At 45.4% G+C, this 20,841-nt stretch overlaps 1 protein-coding gene across 14 annotated transcripts in view; it reads right to left on the reverse strand.

The window, feature by feature from the left end:
- Nucleotides 1-4: 4 nt before the first annotated feature.
- Nucleotides 5-20,841, reverse strand: part of LOC112220865 (MAP7 domain-containing protein 2) — a 37,702-nt gene continuing 16,865 nt past the window's right edge. For 3 of the 14 annotated variants that reach the window (XM_024382785.2, XM_024382790.2, XM_024382787.2), the window contains 12 exons: nt 16,484-16,609; nt 14,177-14,319; nt 6,757-6,884; nt 6,328-6,620; nt 5,265-5,391; nt 5,005-5,185; nt 4,818-4,922; nt 4,497-4,544; nt 4,294-4,342; nt 3,995-4,181; nt 3,575-3,858; nt 5-3,428 (listed from right to left, as the gene is read on the reverse strand). In XM_024382785.2, coding sequence (XP_024238553.2) covers nt 3,421-3,428; nt 3,575-3,858; nt 3,995-4,181; nt 4,294-4,342; nt 4,497-4,544; nt 4,818-4,922; nt 5,005-5,185; nt 5,265-5,391; nt 6,328-6,620; nt 6,757-6,884; nt 14,177-14,319; nt 16,484-16,609 — 1,679 coding nt within the window. In that variant the 3' untranslated portion in view covers nt 5-3,420. Of the gene's footprint in view, nt 3,429-3,574; nt 3,859-3,994; nt 4,182-4,293; nt 4,343-4,496; nt 4,545-4,817; nt 4,923-5,004; nt 5,186-5,264; nt 5,392-6,327; nt 6,621-6,756; nt 6,885-14,176; nt 14,320-16,483; nt 16,610-19,308; nt 19,408-19,969; nt 20,081-20,841 lie in introns of all 14 variants that reach the window. The other 11 variants (XM_024382780.2, XM_024382778.2, XM_042303055.1 and 8 more) reach the window with 8 other exon arrangements.

The following is a 20,841-nucleotide window of genomic DNA, read 5'->3' on the forward strand; positions in this document are numbered from 1 at the left end:
CCTCTTATTTTGCAAAACTTTATTTAACAGTTCATATCCTCAGCACATTTTAGATATATTTACAAATAGAATTTGTGGACAGGGCTTGGGTTAGGGTCTGAAAAGCCTCCAGAAACCAATTCATATTCACTGTAGCCCTGGTCAGGTAGAATGATTGTCATGGCCAAGGTAAGGACATGTGACGTGTTTTATTAGTTATTATAGCAATCTAAGGCACCATTCTAGCCTACCGTCATGAGCTCGCTAAGAACAGTTAGCTCCGTATTCAAGCCCACCGATGCAGAAAGGGATTAAAATAAGTGTCCAAGTCCTGTTTATTAGTAATATAATCAGGACTGCCATGTATTGGCGGTGTCTGACTGGATGTGCCACTGCCATTACCTAAGCACATGTAGCGCTGACCACGGAACCACCATGGGTTTCATATTGAACATGTCTACGGCAATACCCTGCACTTTGAATAGATGAAGGTTTATCAAGTCAAGGAGGGAAGTTCATAAAAAGCCTGGACGGGAAGAGACAGGAGAGGAGAGAGAAAATGTATTTCCTTCAAGAATACCAAACCCCCCCCCTCAGGACTATACAGTGAAGTCACCCCAATCTACAAATGTAATTCATTTCAGAAAGCTTTTCAACCCTTTTAAAAAGTGGAAAACCTCCCACAGTGCAAAGCGTATCATATTGTGATGAATAATAAAAAGGTTTGCACATGAAAACTAAAAACAGTTTCCCCTCTGACAGAGATGCATGTTAAACAATTAAGGGCTTGTTTGTTTAGTCAAAGTTACATTCTTTAAGCCAAAGCTAAGCTCATTGCCCACCAACTCTAGACATAATGTATAGTATAAAGCCATTTCAGAGAAACTTTCTGGTTTATTAGCACAACAATCAGCCAACAGGCTTATTATGAGGCAAAAAAAAATAAGGTCCCCAAACCTCTGTTTGGACAATTCAAGCATAGGGAATTAAAGCTTCTTGATACAGCTTTTAAAAAAATAAACACACAAGACTGACCAAATCACATTGTTCCCGTCTCCATCCTTCAGTGGTAGACTCAGTCACACTGCTGTTACAGAGGTGTGGGGCGCAGTGGTCAGAGTCCATGTTAACTTTTCTATTGCAACCTTCAAAAACACCATCCCTGCAACCTTTCACACCATGTTAAAAAGCCCTGAAATTTTCTCCCACTCCTCAGTCCATCCCTCAGTTGGGAACAAATGCAATTGTCTGAGGTGGTTGGGGGATGAAAAGCAGAACCATTCAGAGCATCACAAAAATGCCCTCAATCAATATACAAACCCATGTTCTCTCCACAGTATGGGGATCCCATGTGTTGTCCCCTAGGGCTTGTAGAGTACTAGAGAAGAGGGTTTCCTATTAGCGCCCAGGGTAACTCCCCCCCCAAACAAACCTAACTCGATTCCACACAAACTCTTAGCCCCTATCCCTTTGCACTTGAGGTGATCTGCAAGTACTTGATATATTGCTTATACCTAAGTGTCACCTTGTAGAATTGGTTCCAGATTGCTTACACCGAACCAATCTAGTGTCTAGAGGGTAGGGACTAGGGCTTGACTTGGAACAGTGCATAGGGCAACAGCACTGACTACCCTGCCAAAGAGCATGAGTCAAACAGAACCCAAACTAAAATACAGTAACAGATGAGACAGTTAACATCCATTCCCACTACACCACCCCACCCACATCGGCCTAACACTGATATACACACACACACGGTACAATAACACTTAAATATGGAAATATATTTTCATATAAACAGCCAAATTATACATTATAAAAATAATTGAAATGTTTGTTTTTTTTGCCAGGAGAGAGAAAGTATAAAAGCATTAGCTAGTGTGTTTTGGAGATCATAGGGCCTTAGTAGAGAAGCAATGGAATTAGGTACACAGACTGCGTACATCTACTGCCGGTTCAAATCTGCTCTGAGATGCCTGACAGAACTGTTGTTTCAGCCCTATACTTTGGGCGTTGTAAGTGAGAACTTCAAACCTTTCAAGTTCAGTTTCTGGACTAGTACTGTACACACACACACACACACCCCCCCTTCAGAGAAAACTCTGAAGCAATTCTAAAATGAAGCTGATGGACCTTGTCTGACTACAATTAACCAACATACACAAGTTAATCCGTTATGGGCTATAGTCATTCATATGGTAAGAGTATAGATTCATGCAGTCATTGCTGGGGGTCAAGTTATACCTCAGCGCTCACGGTGCAATTAAATTAGAATTTGATACGAGTTAGCTAACAATTAAGTCTATATACACACATACATGTAAAACCGTAACGACATGTCAAAATATTTGTAGGATAAACCTAAATTAACAGCAACAGTTAAACTTCACTGAACAAATATTCACAAAATCACCAGCTTTTTTGGGAATTCCTACAGCCTTCAGTTTGTAAAGACAAAGCAATAGTCAAGTCATTTCATAAAACAATCAGTTTGATTTGTAGACATAAGTGCCCCCTAGTGGCCCTAAGAAGAGTAGAAGTGAGGGAGGTGGGAGAAGGCGAGGGAGGTGGAGGGGCTCTGACCAGCCTTTCGGGGCACAGGGAGAGGGGTAAACCATAGAAGAATAGGGTCTAGAGAGTTTTAAGGCTGGATCTATGGATGCTGGGAAAAGCAGCCTGCCAGACAAATCCAGAATTCTAGGTCAGAGTACAATTTGGGTAGGATGGGATTACAGTTACATAGTGCTGTTCACAGCTTGGGCACACAGTAGGTCCTAACCGGTTTGTGTAAGTGCTCCCTCAGTCTATTCACTGGAGATGCCCCCTTTAGGCAGACCCTGAGACTACAGTACCCAGCCCACTCCTCACCAATCAAAATGTGTTTGATCACATCTCAGCGGGGACTCAAGTTTCTGACATGAGAAGTAGTGAAGTCTTAACCATCATATAGCCGAGTGCACGTGCATCCTGGAATATTCTCAAACCAGAGTAACCCCCCCAAAAAATAGACATGAGATAAGTAATTACATATTACAAAGAAGCCCAAATGTATAAATTACGTCACACCCCCTGCCCCACCACCTACAAAACATCAAGTGTGAACAAAAAAAATAAAAAGAACCAAGTGAAATGGTAAGTATGGGAGGATAAAAGATGAGACCTTAAAGCGAGCACATTGAAGGAAAATTGAGATTTTCCCCAAAGCATCGTTTCTGTGTTGTATTTTTAATGTTTTTTTTGTGTGTGTTGGGGGGTGCAAAGCTAGCGTTCTGGATGTGTCCCCCATGCTCTTCCTCTGGCTGAGGTGGTCCAGGCAAGAAGGCTGGGCGGGGTGTGTGTGTATGTGGGTAAGTGTGTGTGTGTGTGTGGAGGGGGGGGGTCAGCTGGACAGGAACTCCAGGAGTGCAATATTAACAGGCCTCTGAAGGGAGAGCTGCAGCCTCACATCTCTACAGAGAGAGAAAGAGGGAACAAAAATGTGTAACTGATTATAGAATATCCACAAAGCTATTTACTTTTCTACACAACACGTGCAGTACAGTTACAGTAAATCAACTATACAACCAGTTTAGTTGCCAAAGCACTTTTCTCTCACCTGACAGTGCTTCGATAGGCTGGCTGGAGGGGTGGAGGGTGGCCACGGGGATCCCCTTGTCCTCGAAGGCCACCCTGGGCCCCTCGGGACCCCCGTCACAGTCGATGAGGCCCTGGTTGCGGCCCTCTGCATCGATGAGGGGCCGGCCCTTGGAGTTGACACCCAGGTCAATGAGCTCCTCGAAGCTCCAGGGGCCAGGCTTACCGTTGAGCCCCGGGGCCAGCTTGTTAGAGTCCTCGTTCAGGAACTCTGAGCCTTCTACTAGGCGACCCTTAGGCACTGGACTGGAAGGGAGAGAGCCAGTCAGTATAAGGAAGGCGTCGAGTGAGTAAGTGAAAGAGACACTTAAAGCCAAAATAGTCCTACATCAGTTTCATTGTGCTTCATGTATTTGGGAGTGTGTGTGTTTTTGTGTCATACTTAACAGCCAGGGGCTCCTCGGCGCTGGTTCCGTTGTTGTTCTCCTTGTCGTCCGCCTCTGGCTTCCAGTTCACGCTGCCCAGCGGCTCCCTACGCTCTCCCATTGGCTCACTGCGGGTCAGGCCACGCCCCTCGTCCATGCAGTCAGTCTCCATGGCGACATCTCCGGTCTGGGCTGACTCGTCGTCTGCGGAGACGAAACAAGCAGATGACTCAATTTGCACACGTACACAGAGGGAGTGGTGTCTGTGCAAACAGACAGGCCATTCAGTGTACACACACGGATGGTGGACAGTTACCCTTGGCTTCTTCTTCGTCACCCTCCTCGTCTCCCTCATCATAATCTCTCTAAACAGGACACATTAACAGAGTACTGGTCAAAATATCCATCAACAAGTAGGTGCAAGGACTACTGGGTGTTCTTATCCAAGGCGACTGACTTAAGTATTGGAGAAATTCCTGTTGCCATGGAGAGATCAGAGCTTGAGAAATGTGAACTCACTTTTTCTAGGTCCCCTTTTCTGGTTCTCTTCATGATCTCCTCAATTCGCTGTAAGTAAGAGTCACAGGACGGTTCATGTCAAGAACCGCTGGCAAATTACACCCTGCAGACACTCAATGTAATGTAATACAAGTTAATGACAGTCGATTTGATTGGACTGCTTTAAAACTCAAGTGTTGGTATATAGTGAGTGGATGTAGGGGGTATTTTCACTGAGTGTGCATACTTAATGTATATAATGAACATGTTACTGAGACCATAGTGAATGCATACAGTGTGTATGAAAAAGTGTGCAAGCTGAAACGGTGATTCTCCACCCACCTTCTTCCTCTCCATGCGTTCCTGTTGGTTCTGGGCCATGACCCTCTCTCTCTCAATGCGGACCTTCTCTGCCTCAATTGCAGCCTGTGCCTCCGCCTCTTCACGCTGTGATTGGACAAATATGTTGCCAATCACACAAGCAGACAATCAATTAGATCAACACAAGACTAAAAGCATTTGTCCGTACCTCTTTCTGTAGCTCAGCCTGTCTCACGGCCTCCTCTACCTCCAGTCTTTCTCTGTCTGCCTCCGCCATAAGAGCGTCCTCCTCCTCTTTCTTCTTCCTCTCCTCCGCCAGCCTCTTCTCCTCCTCCAGGCGTTTCAACCGATCCTCCTCGGCCAAGCGTTTGTCCTCCTCCTTCCTCAGCCTATAGATAACGAGATATGGCCGGTCAATTTCCCCCCAGAGAGAGAAAGAGATTATAGTAGCCTCGTCTGGTTCCTCACTTCTCCTCCTCCTCTCTCAGAACTCGGAGTGCCTCCTCCCTCTCCTTCTTCTCCCTCGCCAGACGACGGTTCTCGGCCAGGATCATGGCAGCCTCTGCAGCCGAGTTGGTGCCCGCCATGGACTTGTCTAAGAGCCAGACAGGAGACACACAAGAGTTTAGTTCGACCAATCTTAGCTAATATATTGGTTCACTAATAACCAAGTTTCAAAGCATAGCCAACAAGATACAGGAGCCATAGCATCAAACACTCCATATAGATCTCTACTACTATAGAGCACATTGAGAGGAGAATGAGAACTATAGGTTGAGAGGGGGAGATCGATGAAAAAGATAGAGAGAAAGGGGGCGCAAGCGAGAGAAACAAAGGTCGGGATCCGATTTCAAATGAGTCTGTGGCTGCTGGTCATAAAGAGCTTTCTGTGTCCTACTGCAGACAATCCTATTGATAGCAGCGAGTCCCTGCAGCACACGCAGTATCCATTAACCCTCTCCTCATGAGTTCTACAGTAGTAGTACAGGACTCTCACCAGAAGGGGGCACGAGACATCTCTAGGGCTAACAGGATGTAACTACGGCTGGGAGGGAGTTAATGGCTGTGCTGGTCCACAGAGAATTTACAGCTAGCTACAGACCAACTTTCTGCTGCTGCCATGTCAGTTTCCCTTGCTAATGAACAGCAGAGGAACACACTAAACACACTGGTGAAACTTAGGAATTAAGCTATAGATCATTTATATACATCAGGATGGAGGACAGAGCAGAGGCTACTATAAGCCAAACAGATGTTCTTTATTACTCAGTTCACATATAGTACAGGGTTTCCAACCCACTGCTTCAGGGACTCACAGTACAGGCCCTGGCTCTCATTATCAGACGAAAGTGAGTCTCAAGACTATGAGACTGTTGGTGTTTTTTCCTGCTTGATCAGAGCACGACAAGGTCCTTATGCAAGTGAGTGATTTTAGCCTTATGTCATGACTGTGGTACTGACAGAAGGAAATGGCTAACTCAGCCTAGAGAGAAATGTGATCTCAGTGAGGTTGGAGGTCCTCTTCACTCACCGTCCTTGTCTTTGGTCTTACTGGAGGTGGTATGAGTAGGGGTGGGTGTTGTGCTGGCCTGGGGAGCCTCTGAGGACTGGGGCACCACAGGCTGGATGGGACACAGGTCCTTTGGCTTGGAGTCCCTCTTCCGCAGGGTTGGGGGGCCGGTGGGGGTGAGGGCCGGTCTCTGGATGGGTGGAGGTTTGGCCGAGGTGGGCTGGGGGGACGGGGGCTTGGCCGAGCTAAACTGAGGGGATGAGGGGCGATGTTTGATACCCCCAGGTGACGAGGGACGGTTACGTGGGCTTGGCCTGTAAAGGGGAGACAAGATTAATGACGGTTTTATAAATTATCCAACAGCTGAGCAATATCAACAGTACACAATTAAACACAGGAAATATTGGATATAGTTCAAATGTTTTCTCAGGGAGAGATGTGGTGTCTTACTTTGCACTGGGGGAGGGGGTTCTCTTGCTCGCTGGGAGGGGGGCGGGGGAGGGCGAGCGGTGGCGTCCCGCAATGTTGGAGGGCGAGGCGGGACGTTTCCCTCCGGGCGATGAGAACCTTTTCTCCTTCTGTCGTTCCACAAAGAGATAGTGAGAGAAGAGGGACGATTCAGTCCATTACGTCAGATCCTCCAAATGTTATATTTTATCATCCCTAAAATAACACATTTAATTTTTTTAATCTAATATAAAGTTACATGTAGGCTATAACATTTGATTCATTTCGTGTCATGCAGGGTTTTATCTGGATCAAAAGGGGCTTAGGTGGTGTGTGTGGCATGGGGGTACATAAATCCATCTGGTTTTAGTCATTACGGTTTACACGGAGTGTTTATTTAATCCCCCCAAAAATGTTCTACAATTAAAAACACTGGAATTAGTCGGCTTGACAGAACGTTTAGGCAGCCCGCCCAAGCATTTCAATGGCCGAAAAATCTGTCATGTATTTTGTTTCCACGTTAAGTGCATAATGGCACCCCACCACTAAAATCCCTTATGGGAACACAAGTGGGTCAATAAACATGGAGTGACCAGATACCACCTGATCCATGAGACAGTCTCCCTCCCATGTGGTCTGTGTCATGGACAGTCTCCCTCCCATTCCCACTGCAGCACACATCAGCCTTTAAATAATGTCACAGGACTGACAGTCACTGTGAAGGTTACCGTGTGGGCCTGTCTGTTTCAAATGCATCTATTTCTAAAAAGCCCACATGTCACGGGGGTCTGAAAACATCCTGATGGCGCAGCAAGTTCATCCAAAATTTGACTGGTACTACCCACACAAACCAAAATCATAAAATGCAACATATAAAGCATAGAAAGTGTTGGTCCCATTTTCCATGAGCTGAAATACAGTAAAAGAGCAGACATTTTCCATACACACAAAAAGCTTTTTGTTATCAAATTGGTGTACACATTTGTTTACATCCCTGTTAGTGAGCATTTCTCCTTTGCCAAGATATCCATCTACCCGACAGGTGTAACATTATGAAGCATGATCATTACACAGTGCACCTTGTGCTGGGGACAGTAAAAAGGCCACTATAAAATGTGCAGTTGTCACAACACATTGCCACTGATTTGAGGGAGCATGCAATTGGCATGCTGACTGCAGGAATGTCCAACAGAGCGGTTGCCAGAGAATGTAATGTTTATTTCTTTCGACCATGAGCGAGAGTTTGTAAGTACGTCTAACCAGCCTCACAACCACGTGTAACCACGGCAGCCCAGGTCCTTTACATCCGGCTTCTTCACATGTGGGATTGTCTGACGGGGGATGCTGAGGAGTATTTCTGTCTGTAATAAAGCTCTACTGTGGGGAAAACTAATTCTGATTGGCTGGGCATGGCTCCCGAGTGGGTGGACCTGGCTCCCAAGTGGCTGCGCCCCTGCCCAGTCATGTGAAATCCATAAATTATGGCCTAACGAATTTATTCAAATTGACTGATTTCCTATGAACTGAGTAAAAAATAAAAAAGTGCGTTGTGTTTATATTTTCGTTCAGAGAGAGAGTGTGTGTGTGTATATATCACAGCTCTGGAAAAAATAACTGTACAACCACTAAAATGATCAGTTTCTCTGGATTGACTATTTATAGGTATGTGTTTGGGTGAAATGAAAATGTTTTGGTTTTATTCTATAAACTACTGACAACATTTCTCCCAATACAAATAGTCATTTAGAGCATTTACTTGCAGAAAATGACAACTGGTCAAAATAACAAAAAAAGACGTCAGCCCTCGAATGATGCAAAGAAAATAAGTTAATTTCCATTTTTAAACACAATACTAATACGAATGTTTTAACTTAAATCAATATTTGGTGGAATAACCTTGATTTTCAAATCACCACTTTCATGCGTCTTGGCATGCTCTCCACCAGTCTTTCACATTGATGTTGGGTGACTTTATGCCAATCCTGGCGCAAAAATTCAAGGAGCTCGGCTTTGTTTGATGGCTTGTGACCATCCATCTTCCTCTTGATCACATTCCAGAGGTTTTCAATGGGCTTCAGGTCTGGAGTTGGGCTGGCCATGACAGGGTCTTGATCTGGTGGTCTTCCATCCACACCTTAATTGACCTGGCTGTGAGGCATGGCGCATTGTCCTCCTGGAAAATCCAATCCTCAGAGTTTTGGAACATTGTCAGAGCAGAAGGAAGAACGTTTTCTTCCAGGACAACCTTGTAAGTGGCTTGATTCATGTGTCCTTCACAAATCTGCCCGATTCCAGCTTGGCTGAAGCACCCCCAGATCATCACCGATCCTCCACCAAATTTCACAGCGGGCGCGATACCTGGCGAGGCCTACCAGCCACAGTGAAATTTGGTCGAGGATCCGTGATGACCTGGGGGTGCTTCAGCAAGGCTGGAATCAATGTGAGACTGGTGGAGAGCATGCCAAGAAAGCTGTGATTGAAAAATCAGGGTTATTCCAAATATTGATTTCTGAACTCTTCCTAAGTTAAAACAGTATTGTGTTGTTTAAAAATGAATATTAAACTTATTTTCTTTTTATTATTCAAGGTCTGAAAACAATACATATTTGTTATTTTGACCATTTTCTGCAAATAAATGCTCTAAATGACCAATATTTTTATTTGGAATTTGGGAGAAATGTCAGTAGTTTATAGAATAAAAGTGTTTCTTACCCAAACACATATCTATAAATACACTGCTCAAAAAAATAAAGGGAACACTTAAAACAACACAATGTAACTCCAAGTCAATCACACTTCTGTGAAATCAAACTGTCCACTTAGGAAGCAACACTGATTGACAATAAATTTCACATGCTGTTGTGCAAATGGAATAGACAACAGGTGGAAATTATAGGCAATTAGCAAGACACCCCCAATAAAGGAATGGTTCTGCAGGTGATAACCACAGACCACCTCTCAGTTCCTATGCTTCCTGGCTGATGTTTTGGTCACTTTTGAATACTGGCGGTGCTTTCACTCTAGTGGTAGCATGAGACGGAGTCTACAACCCACACAAGTGGCTCAGGTAGTGCAGCTCATCCAGGATGGCACATCAATGCGAGCTGTGGCAAGAAGGTTTGCTGTGTCTGTCAGCGTAGTGTCCAGAGCATGGAGGCGCTACCAGGAGACAGGCCAGTACATCAGGAGATGTGGAGGAGGCCGTAGGAGGGCAACAACCCAGCAGCAGGACCGCTACCTCCGCCTTTGTGCAAGGAGGAGCACTGCCAGAGCCCTGCAAAATGACCTCCAGCAGGCCACAAATGTGCATGTGCCTGCTCAAACGGACAGAAACAGACTCCATGAGGGTGGTATGAGGGCCCGACGTCCACAGGTGGGGGTTGTGCTTACAGCCCAACACCGTGCAGGACGTTTGGCATTTGCCAGAGAACACCAAGATTGGCAAATTCGCCACTGGCGCCCTGTGCTCTTCACAGATGAAAGCAGGTTCACACTGATCACGTGACAGACGTGACAGTCTGGAGATGCCGTGGAGAACGTTCTGCTGCCTGCAACATCCTCCAGCATGATCGGTTTGGCGGTGGGTCAGTCATGGTGTGGGGTGGCATTTCTTTGAGGGGCTGCACAGCCCTCCATGTGCTCGCCATAGGTAGCCTGACTGCCATTAGGTACCGAGATGAGATCCTCAGACCCCTTGTGAGACCATATGCTGGTGCGGTTGGCCCTGGGTTCCTCCTAATGCAAGACAATACTAGACCTCATGTGGCTGGAGTGTGTCAGCAGTTCCTGCATGAGGAAGGCATTGATGCTATGGACTGGCCCGCCCGTTCCCCAGACCTGAATCCAATTGAGCACATCTGGGACATCATGTCTCGCTCCATCCACCAACACCACAGACTGTCCAGGAGTTGGCGGATGCTTTAGTCCAGGTCTGGGAGGAGATCCCTCAGGAGACCATCCGCCACCTCATCAGGAGCATGCCCAGGCGTTGTAGGGAGGTCATACAGGCACGTGGAGGCCACACAGTACCGAACCTCATTTTTACTTGTTTTAAGGACATTACATCAAAGTTGGATCAGCCTGTAGTGTGGTTTTCCACTTTAATTTTGAGTGTGACTCCAAATCCAGACCGCCATGGGTTGATAAATTTGAATTCCATTGATAATGTTTGTGTGATTGTTGTCAGCACATTCAACTATGTAAAGAAAAAAGTATTTAATAAGAATATTTCATTCAGATCTAGGATGTGTTATTTTAGTGTTACCTTTATTTTTTTTAGTAGTGTAGTAAAACCAGAGAAAGTGAATTTTGCAGTGGTCTCTAAATTCTTTCCAGAGCAGTATATCAGGGTTTCTGTTGGGAAAATGTGGAGCTTGACATTTGACCAGCAGCAATTTAATTCACCGGATATTTGAGAAGTTTACCAGTCCCATATGCAAATCACATTTAGGTTACAGTAATTCATATTAACAGAACATTCGAGGATGCAACGATGTGCGGTTCTTCTTACTGAATTCTGATACGCACTTTGAAGATGTGGACAGTTATTCTAACATTTACTTTCCCTCAGCCAACAAGATGATAAACGAATAGCAAAGTCACTAGCCCATGTGTCAACCTACTATCGGACTTATTAGACAAGTTAGCCTCTTCTATTGGTCAGCTTGTTGAGAAAAAAATGGACTATTCCAAAACAGACTCTGGGACAGTTGTGGGACAATAGATGCCAAATTCATACAACCAGTTGGCCTAGGCTACATAAAAATAACAGTTAAAAAGCAATGAGGTTAAAACAAAGCAGAAAGTTTAGCTTTAAATGTTGATAAAATATTAGTAGGCTACACAAATTTTCATTCCATAACACAATTAGCAGGAAAACACCTCAAAAGTGCCTCAAAAGGGTACCGGACATGTGACAGAAGAAAATGGAGAAGCGAGATCTAATATGCAACACCTAGCATTGGTTGCTAATATGACTAGGATTATGCCTTTGGCTGCAGGACAAGGAAATACATTTTATATAAACTAAGTGCCTCCACGGATATGGTGGAATTTGGCTAGGCTACTTTGACACAAGACATATCTCAATTTATTTTTGTTGATTTAACTAGGCAAGTCAGTTAAGAACAAATTCTTATTTACAATGACGGCCTCCAGGGAACAGTGGGTTAACTGCCTTGTTCAGGGGCAGGAGAGATTTTTTACCTTGTCAGCTCATGGATTCTATCCAGCAACCCAAGGCTCTAACCACTAGGCTACCTGCCGCCCCAATAATATGTGGTAAAACGTTTGTTTCAAACAATTAAGTATACGTTTTCAAAATGCATACTGCCTAAGATGCATAACGAATATACTGTACACACACTGCAATTTAATTCCACAATTTTATTCATAGTAACCTGTAGACCGATAAGCATGACCGGTCAAATATATTTACATCGACTGGTATTTCAAATCAATTAGGCTAAATAGCTTTATTTCACAATGTGTTTTTTTTCCTCCCAGTCAATTGTACATTTGATTTATTTTCTAATATATCTACATCATTATTTATTTTTTAATCAGCCAAAAAAGCCAGTTAACAGAAACCCTGGTGTGTGTGTCACATGCGTGCCTGTGTACTTATCCTTGGTTTGTCTGAAAACTGCTTAAGAAAGAAACCGTAAAAGCCAGAGTGTGCATTTAGTTCTAGACCATTTGTTTTATGTGGGATAGAAATAGCTTTCAAAGCTTTCCAAAAGCAGAGAAGGCAAAGTGCATGCACTGTATGATAATTATTCTGTGAGGAGAGGATGTGTGTGGAGAAGAGACTGAAAGAGAGGGATGGCTTCATAAGAGGAAGCGCCGTCACCTAAACATTTCACCACACAGAGTACCCTCCGTCCACACACACACACTGAAGGAGATGTACACTAGCTAATCACTCAGAGGATGAGTGCATGGACAAGCACACACGCAAAGACACTGGCATGTCTACCCGCATCATAGAAGCAGCATGACTCCCTTTAACGTGTATTCTGGATATCACCAATTTTCTCTTCACATACCATCTCCCTAGCTTAGAGCTGTCCCCTGCAAAGCTTTGGCGAGATACCTACACGAGTGTCTTTGTCTCTCTCTGCAATCTCTTTTGTAGGCTGTACTGTGAACCATCTCTCCTTGAATAGGACACCCACAGCTTCATCTCCTTATCCTCTCATTTATCCTTGCTGATCTTAAAAAACACAGACGGGGTCAAAACAATATAGAGGCTACCTACCAGGAATTGGCTTTCACCTGTCCAGTTGTTCATAGTCGGAGGAAAAGAGCAAAGGAGACGAGGAGAGGAAGCCACCTCAGGCTATTGAGATGCAGCCCCGGGCAGGCTCACGGTGTGGCCTGCTCGCTCTGTCCTACTTTGCATTGCCTGACCCAGCCGCTCCAATTCACTACTGTACTCGGCCTATTGCGGCTCCTTTGTCTTTTTCTGAGACAATAGCGCTACTTCATATGCAGGAAGGACCATGGAGGAAGGGCAGGGAGGGAGAGAGCCAGGCAGTGGAGGACACTGAACCAATCAAAGAGCTTCCCACAGGCTCATGGAACACGTCTCGAGGCCAACATGATGCTGCTAATGCCCAATGACTCTACTTAGGGACTAAATCTTGAATGCAGTATAGTTGCATCTTATTTACTTGTTTGGTAGATATCTCTAATGCAGCAAGAGTGAGCAACGACCTCCTCTAGTGAACAAAGCTTTTCACCCCAATGGACAATAAAAAAAGGATTAAATTCAGACTCGGTCTGAGCCGTGGGATAGCAATGTGATCCTGAGAGAACACCGCTCTCAGATCAATATCGTGGATGGACAACCCACAGGGCTGCTTTGACTGGCAAATCATACAGGATGTGTGCATATAAAACCAGTACCATTTGTCCACAGGATTTATTTTCCTGACACCGTATCATTGCAGGCTCGGAGAGATAGTGTTATCATGGCTTTAAGCACCTTGTTCCTGTAACTTTATCCTGGTGTCATACGGGCTTCTGGGAAAGATACTCCACACACATTTACATAGCATACACTGCCACTGTGGACTGTGTACTTACTGAGAATGCAGAGACATGTAGCTACTGTATTTCCACTGGCTACTATGGCGTTACATTTACACAGTGGAGACACCAACGTTCTTAACTGATTTGCCTAGTTAAAATAAAAATTATCAGTTTGCCACCATGGACATGAACACACTAGCTACACCCAACCCTATCAGGTGTTAAAGTGCTCGGCTTTGCCATTCTTAGTGCTCGACACATGCACCAGATCCCATGTCCATTCTGTTAATAAGTCTGTCTTCCATACGTCCATTCTATACATGCTAATTCTATGTCTTCCATACCTCCATTCATGCCAATTCTGTCTTCCACATTTATGAGGTCTCACCAGTGAGGGGTCCACTTGGTCTGCCGAGGCGGAGGTAGGCAGGGTGGCGCTCTTCTGCCGGTCGATACTGCGGCTGCGCAGGGGTCCTCGCTGCACCGGGTGCAGGGGGCTGGCCGAGGCTGAGCGAGGACACAGGTGACACTCTGGTAAAGGACACAGTCATCGCAGGGCAGGGAAACCAGCCAATGGGAGCATGGGTAAAAGCAGCCGAGTTGGGTGAGCAAAGCAGAGGCATGGAGAGAGAGATGGAGAAAATAAAAGTAGAAAGAAGATGGTTCGGGGGATAAGAGCACAAAACAACATGGCATATTGTTAGATTATGCACTGGTAGCACAAGGTTGGTTGTTGAAGCATCAGGGCTAGGCTGGCAGTGGAAGGGCTGGAGGGGGGAGACAGAGAGACTGGGACTGACATCCTCTGAATGTTTCTAAAGCTCTGGTGCTGCACAAAGCTGAACACATTGACAACACGGCACTGAGCACACCGCCACAGCAAACAGTGCACACAACCCACCACCATCGCAGCACAAGCTGACCGCACTCACACTCTATTCTAGAAGCACCACAAATGCTGGAGGATGACGTTAATGGTTGGTACCCATTCGTTGAAAAAAATAACAAAATAAAATTGGATCATTTCAGGCATATCAGCATTTCCTGTTTTAAAGAGTATTTTAGGGCTTAGCCTAGTACACCAGTGCCACTACTCCTTCCACCTTGAATTCAATCCAAATCAAAACAGTAGAATACATGACAGAAGTCCTTCAGGGAGAATTCTGTATGCACACTGTCAGCTACACCATAGAGTACTCCAGTATATTTGGCTTACCTGGCTAGTCAATTTCTGACCCACATGGAGTAGCTAGCCTCTCTAAAAAGGGTGTTAATGAGAAAACCTGAGTGACAGTCTGTTTCATAGAGAGCCAGTGTAAGCTGGTCTGTGGTTTGGGACACGAGTTCTTACTACTGTAGCTGGGTGCTTGCTGTGTCAGATTGGGGGATTAGCAGTGGTAATCCGGAGGCCCAGGGATCTTGCTCACCCTGCCAGTCCCTACTCCCAGATATGCTCTGTAACTCATTCTGATAGGTTACTGAATGAGCAGCAGAGATAAAGGATGCGCTGTTGAAATTAACACTCCCTGTCCATAAAATGTCACTGGTGCATCATGTTTCTGGGGGCTAGTGGGGAGGGAAGCCATACCAGCTAACGTGTCTCAATACGCACCGCACAGCTGTCAAATCAGCACCTCGTTACGACACTATGCAGCACATGGCAGGCCAACCAGGCCACTCTACCATGTTCAACTAGCAATCTCAGAGCATAGGGTTAATGGGTTCAGCCCAGGATATGTGATCAGGGGGTTAAGTCCATTAGGTAAGCGGAGGAAGAGCCTCTAGATAGGGATCAAAAGACCCCTAAGTAGTATGGAAGACATCTCATAGCTTCTGCACTTCCTCATGGTGACGTATTCCCATGACAGCACATTAGATATTAACATATAGCGTTCTAATCACCGGTGTTGCAAGTCAACGGAAGTCAATGACCTGGGCTACCTTTAGGTCAAATTAGTAAGACCAGCTGAACTATGCATTCTGTAACAGGTATTCGACAGGCAGTGTACTAATAGAAGAGTTGTAACAGGGATTGGAGCAGAAGCTCCTCTAGGCAAGTCCCCAGCTCCCTGAGATCATTACTAGTTTCTAGCACACAACCACCACAACACTCATTCTCTCTCACGCAACAAGCACTGGGCCCACAAGAAAGCAGCTTAGTGCAAAGCCTCCAGCATGGGTCCTGTTTCCCAGGGCCCCATCCTCAGACAATTGTGTCTGAGCTAAGTGCATGTGAGCAGTGCTTGTGTGTGGCGCAAATCTACATATGTATACACAACCTTCTGATCACGAGTGTACTTTTACTGTAAAGCAAGTTCTGTACCATTAAGCAAGCAGGGCCCCTCAACATTGAAATCATAGGACTATAACCTTCAGCCACCACTGTACAGCAACCACCACCAAAAACAACAAGGGGGCACAGATTGCTTCAAAGGATTTGCCTAGCCAGCAGCAGGGGCCTGGGCTAGAGAGATATATTTCTATATATCTAGTGACATAATATGGTCCTGGGGTGGGGGGAGATCTGGGTGTTTTATAGCTATTAGGTAATGATGTAATGGGGGCAGGGGTGTGGATTTCAGGCTCTTATCGTATACTGTAGCTAGTGATATGATGGAGGCCAGAAGCAAGGTTGGGGGTCCCTGTTAATTGCTGAGTCCTCAAGCTCTAAAGGGGTCTTCTCTGTGGGGGTTACCTGGGGCGTCGCCTCCTTCGGCCGACAGGGCAGCGGCGCTCTTGCTCCTAGCTAGTGAGGCCTGGGTGGGGGTGAGCAGGCGACTGAGGAACCCTCCGTCCACGGGGCTCGCCAGGGGCTTGCGAGCTACACGGCCAGCATGAGCGGAACCCCCCCCCCAAAAATGAAGGAGCCAAAACAAGAAAAAGAAGGAGGCGATAGGAGGGGGGGGTGAGGGTCAACACAAAGAAAGGGGGGAATGGGGTTTTGGGGGGGTCACCATGTGATTTCCACTCATAAAAAGGAGAGAATAAACATAAGAAACCAAGCCGTGTCGCAATAGTCTTGAATGGCTTCCCTGTGGAAACCTAGTCCTATCACCATTCCACCCAGTGGTCATGAGGACAAAGAGACCAGGAAAGGAAGCCATGAAAAAGTATTGAGACAGACCCAGAGTGATTGTCGAGAAACTGAAGAGGACTACAAGTGAGGTACAATGAGGTCAAATTAAGGTGTGTCCCTGGTGCAGAAGGGATAAAAAGGGTGTTAGTGAGCTTAGTCCACAGACAGGAAAGGGTGTGTGCTATGGGGTAGATAGGGAGGGCAGGGAACAGAGGTAAGGGCTCAACGTAAGAGTGCGCAAGTACTCTTAGGTTTCTACTGTACAGACTCAGTGCTTTGTTTTGGGAAGAACAAGAATTTAAAGTCAAATGGAAATTTCCAATCTAAGGCAGTAATTCTATGCCCTGCCCACCGCATTTGAAAAGACAGTGGTGTACCGATCACTTATCGGAAGACCGTGAGTCGGACAGTAAAAACCGAGAGCTCTTGATCTCATGCAATGACAGAATACAGTTCCCCTTTGGTTCCATTGGAAACCCAGTAACAAAAGGATGAAAAACAAAAACAGAAAGGTAAAAGTAAAAAATGGGCAATAAGCACTGTTTCCTTTTTGGCACTTTGGATGAAGGGACTTCCATCGAGGCCTCCTTCAGGCTCCCTGACAGAGTGGACGTCTTTTTCAGACAGACTAATGTGTTAGAGGTAGAGTGGGCCAGCCCCTTCAACTGTCAGTCACAGAGCTCCAGACTGATTATAGGACAGGGTCATCCAGGGAACATGGTTAGGAACGGGAGAGTTTTCCCCTGTCCAGTTAATGAAGGGATTCAGCTTTTAAGGACAGACATGGATGTCTCGTTGTGGGATTCTTCTAACTCAGTATGAGACGTTCAAAGATGATCTTATTGACTCAAACTGAAAGGCTGAAGGATATTTGAACACTGCATTAAGTCTCACAAAACATCACAGCACTGAGAAACAATTTGCCCTGTAAATGAGATGCGTATTTTCTCTCCCCAACGCAGTTAAGCCAAAACCACGTCCCGTTATTCAGAGGAGCGTTCTACTACGCTCCCATTGGCTAGCTAGCGGTGTCTCACTCACAGGCGATCAGCGTGGAGACAGTGACCTTCCAAGTTAAGGATGGAAAGTGTAATTTAACAACCACCATAATGCAGGCCTATCATCATCATGATGTTTGGTAACATTTGCCCATGTATTTATTTTCAGAGTTTCAATGGGTTGTAAAAATGTCTCAGAACTCTGCTGAATTCCCTCAATTTAAGGTCAGCAAGGTTAACCTAGGCTAATTAACATTACTAGCTCGGTATTTGAAGTTATATTATCATAAGTAGTCTATCAGGTGAAAGCGTATGCTTACTATTCATAATTCCTCAAATATTAGCTAAATCATTCAGTCGAATACGCTATGCTACAGCCATTGAATCGGTCTGAGCGTTAAGGGATACAAACGGCTAGCTCGGTCCACGACATCATGTTAGTATATTTTTCAATCTTGAAAATAAAAGGGCAAACGTTATTAACCAGTGACTGAAATTTCACACTACGGAGATATTCACTTCCGGACTTGGAGCGCTCAAAGCGTTGTTGAACGCCCCTCTGAAAAACAGGGCGTGATTTTGGCTTAAACTGCGTTGGGGAAAAAGAACGAACGCAAATGAGATGGTCGCTTTTCAAAATGACTACAATCAATATACAGTATGGACAGATGGAGTGAGATATGGTTAACACATAGGCATACAACAGTTAGTAGAAGTAGCACAGCATGTCAACAAGGAGAGTCAGTGGCCATGCTAGTGCCCTCTAGACACTAGCTACAGTGGGATGGCACTGACATACACCGCAGGGGCACGAGACCACACGTGTCAAATCCTCTGCTTACATACGTCATCTGCAGGAAAAACAACCCCATTGTGACCAACAAACAAAACATTGTGTTAGTCAGGAGCACAAAGGAGGCATTTCTGGTTTATAGCAGTTCCGAGAGAGAGAGCGAGGTTAAGACAAGATTATCTGGGAGCAAAAAAACAGCGGTGAGCAACAATATAGGAGGGATCTGTTCGAGAAAGATAAACGAGTGAGGTGAGTTAGCGACACGAGGACCAGAGAGAGTCCCTGGTAGAGACGGAGACACAGGAGTTGGGCGGTAGGTTAGAGGCTGTCGAGAGGCAGACAGACAAGTGTGCGCGGTGTTGGCTGGAAAAGAGCACACGTGTAGAGAGAGGGGCAAAGAGTGGAGGAAAAGGCTGGTTTGGAAGTTTAGAAGCACTAGGCTGCTGCACTTCACAATCACCGCACCACAACAGTAGCTGCAACTGGCTACACCTCTCCAGCTGGTGCATACAAATCACCGCTAGGAGCTGAACATTAGCGAACTGAGTTAAAAGACAAAATGTCAGAGGAGATGCGTGCTTGTTATTACAGAAAGAGGAGGTCCGAGCGACGCAGACAACGACGAGAATATAAAATAGGTACATGCTAGCCACCTTGGTCGTCTGTAGTCCCCTTGTCGAGCTTGGAGGGGGTTTGCGTTTTTCCCCCTCCCGCTCGTGTAAGGGAGGAGCTTCTCTTCTTCAGGGAGGGTCCTACAGACAGGAGAGGGGGGTTACAGCCTATCAGGGACAGAGGGGGCGGGTCAAGCTCCCCTAAAAGTCCTCAAGAACAACATGAATGTTATTTAGCATTATTTTGTTCTCATTACAGTACAAATCAATTGTTAGTCGACTGTGGCTAAATTGCACTGTATGTTCCATGTGAGCAGAAGGAACACAGCCATTGCACTGGTCATAATCTGGTTACTGGCTCTCTCTTGATAGAGAGCTACATGATGTCTAGCACCACAGTAGTGCATGGTGTTAGCATGCATCGGTCAACTAATCAGTTCCAAGAAAACATTCATCTAGATTTAAGAAACATGCAAAAAACTAAAAGACTCTATATCAATTATCTTAAATAGCTTCAGGCACTTGTTTACTGTGCTGAAAGAGGGCCTTCCCAGTGGGCACAGGTTGAATCAATGTGGAATAGACGCCAAATTGCAGTCTTTGCCCAGTGAGTTGTAAGGAGCCTCAGAGCCACACCAGGCAATGGTTGCTCAGACCCATTAGAGGTTGTGTAGAGCATGTAAAGGAGGGCCTTAATATGCACCTGTCTGTTCCACCTGAAGCTTTTTCCTGCCTTCCTTATTGGGCTGAGTGTATAGGTCGATTTTGTCGTTTCTAGGCAACCGGTTCAATGACGAACTCCTCACACGAGCACCTGAGAGACAACGAGTAGACACCCAGGGTGAAACAGTGACACAGCCATTTCTCTTCCCATCTCCTTCACAATAACAGTCATAGGAACATTGTTGTAGTTGGTCTTAGCAATTTGTCCCTTCTACTTAAGAGGGACATACACACTGGAATATTGCTGCAGTTGGTCTTACAATTCCCATCATCCTACCACAGGAAGGCCCAAGGTCACAGGGATCGTTATTACAAAAGAAAAATGTGCCGACATTCTCAGAATGTGCTCCTAACCCTGGTGAAAAAGGAAACGGGCTAGTGGAATTTGACACAGAGACAGGTTAAGGAGGAGAGAAATCAACAATATCAGATAGCGAGAGAGGACAGACAACATTGTAAGTATCTTGGCTACGGTGGAGGAAAAGGAAGCTGTGGACAGAGAACGATTGGACCTAGAATGATTCTTCTTCTCAGTGGTGGTCAGAAACAATGCAATTCCCTGTGAATCAAACCAGGATGAATTGCATTAGCATTAGGAAGGTACAGTACAAAGACTACCGAAGAGGATCGAGGAGATCACAAATGCGTCACTGATGCTTTGGGGCAACTCCTTATGATTCTTTGACACTTCTGTGTCACAAAATGCACTACAAAACTGAAAGTGAACAGTAAATGGATGCAATGGAATCACATGTTCATGTTGGGTTGATCATTGGTTGAGGTCAGAGACAGCGAGCCAAGGCATTGGTTTACTACCAGTCTCTTAATGTTCCGCTGATTGGCTTGTCTCTC

This window comes from Oncorhynchus tshawytscha, linkage group LG21, assembly GCF_018296145.1.
Source record: "Oncorhynchus tshawytscha isolate Ot180627B linkage group LG21, Otsh_v2.0, whole genome shotgun sequence".
In the NCBI taxonomy this organism is placed as follows: domain Eukaryota; kingdom Metazoa; phylum Chordata; class Actinopteri; order Salmoniformes; family Salmonidae; genus Oncorhynchus; species Oncorhynchus tshawytscha.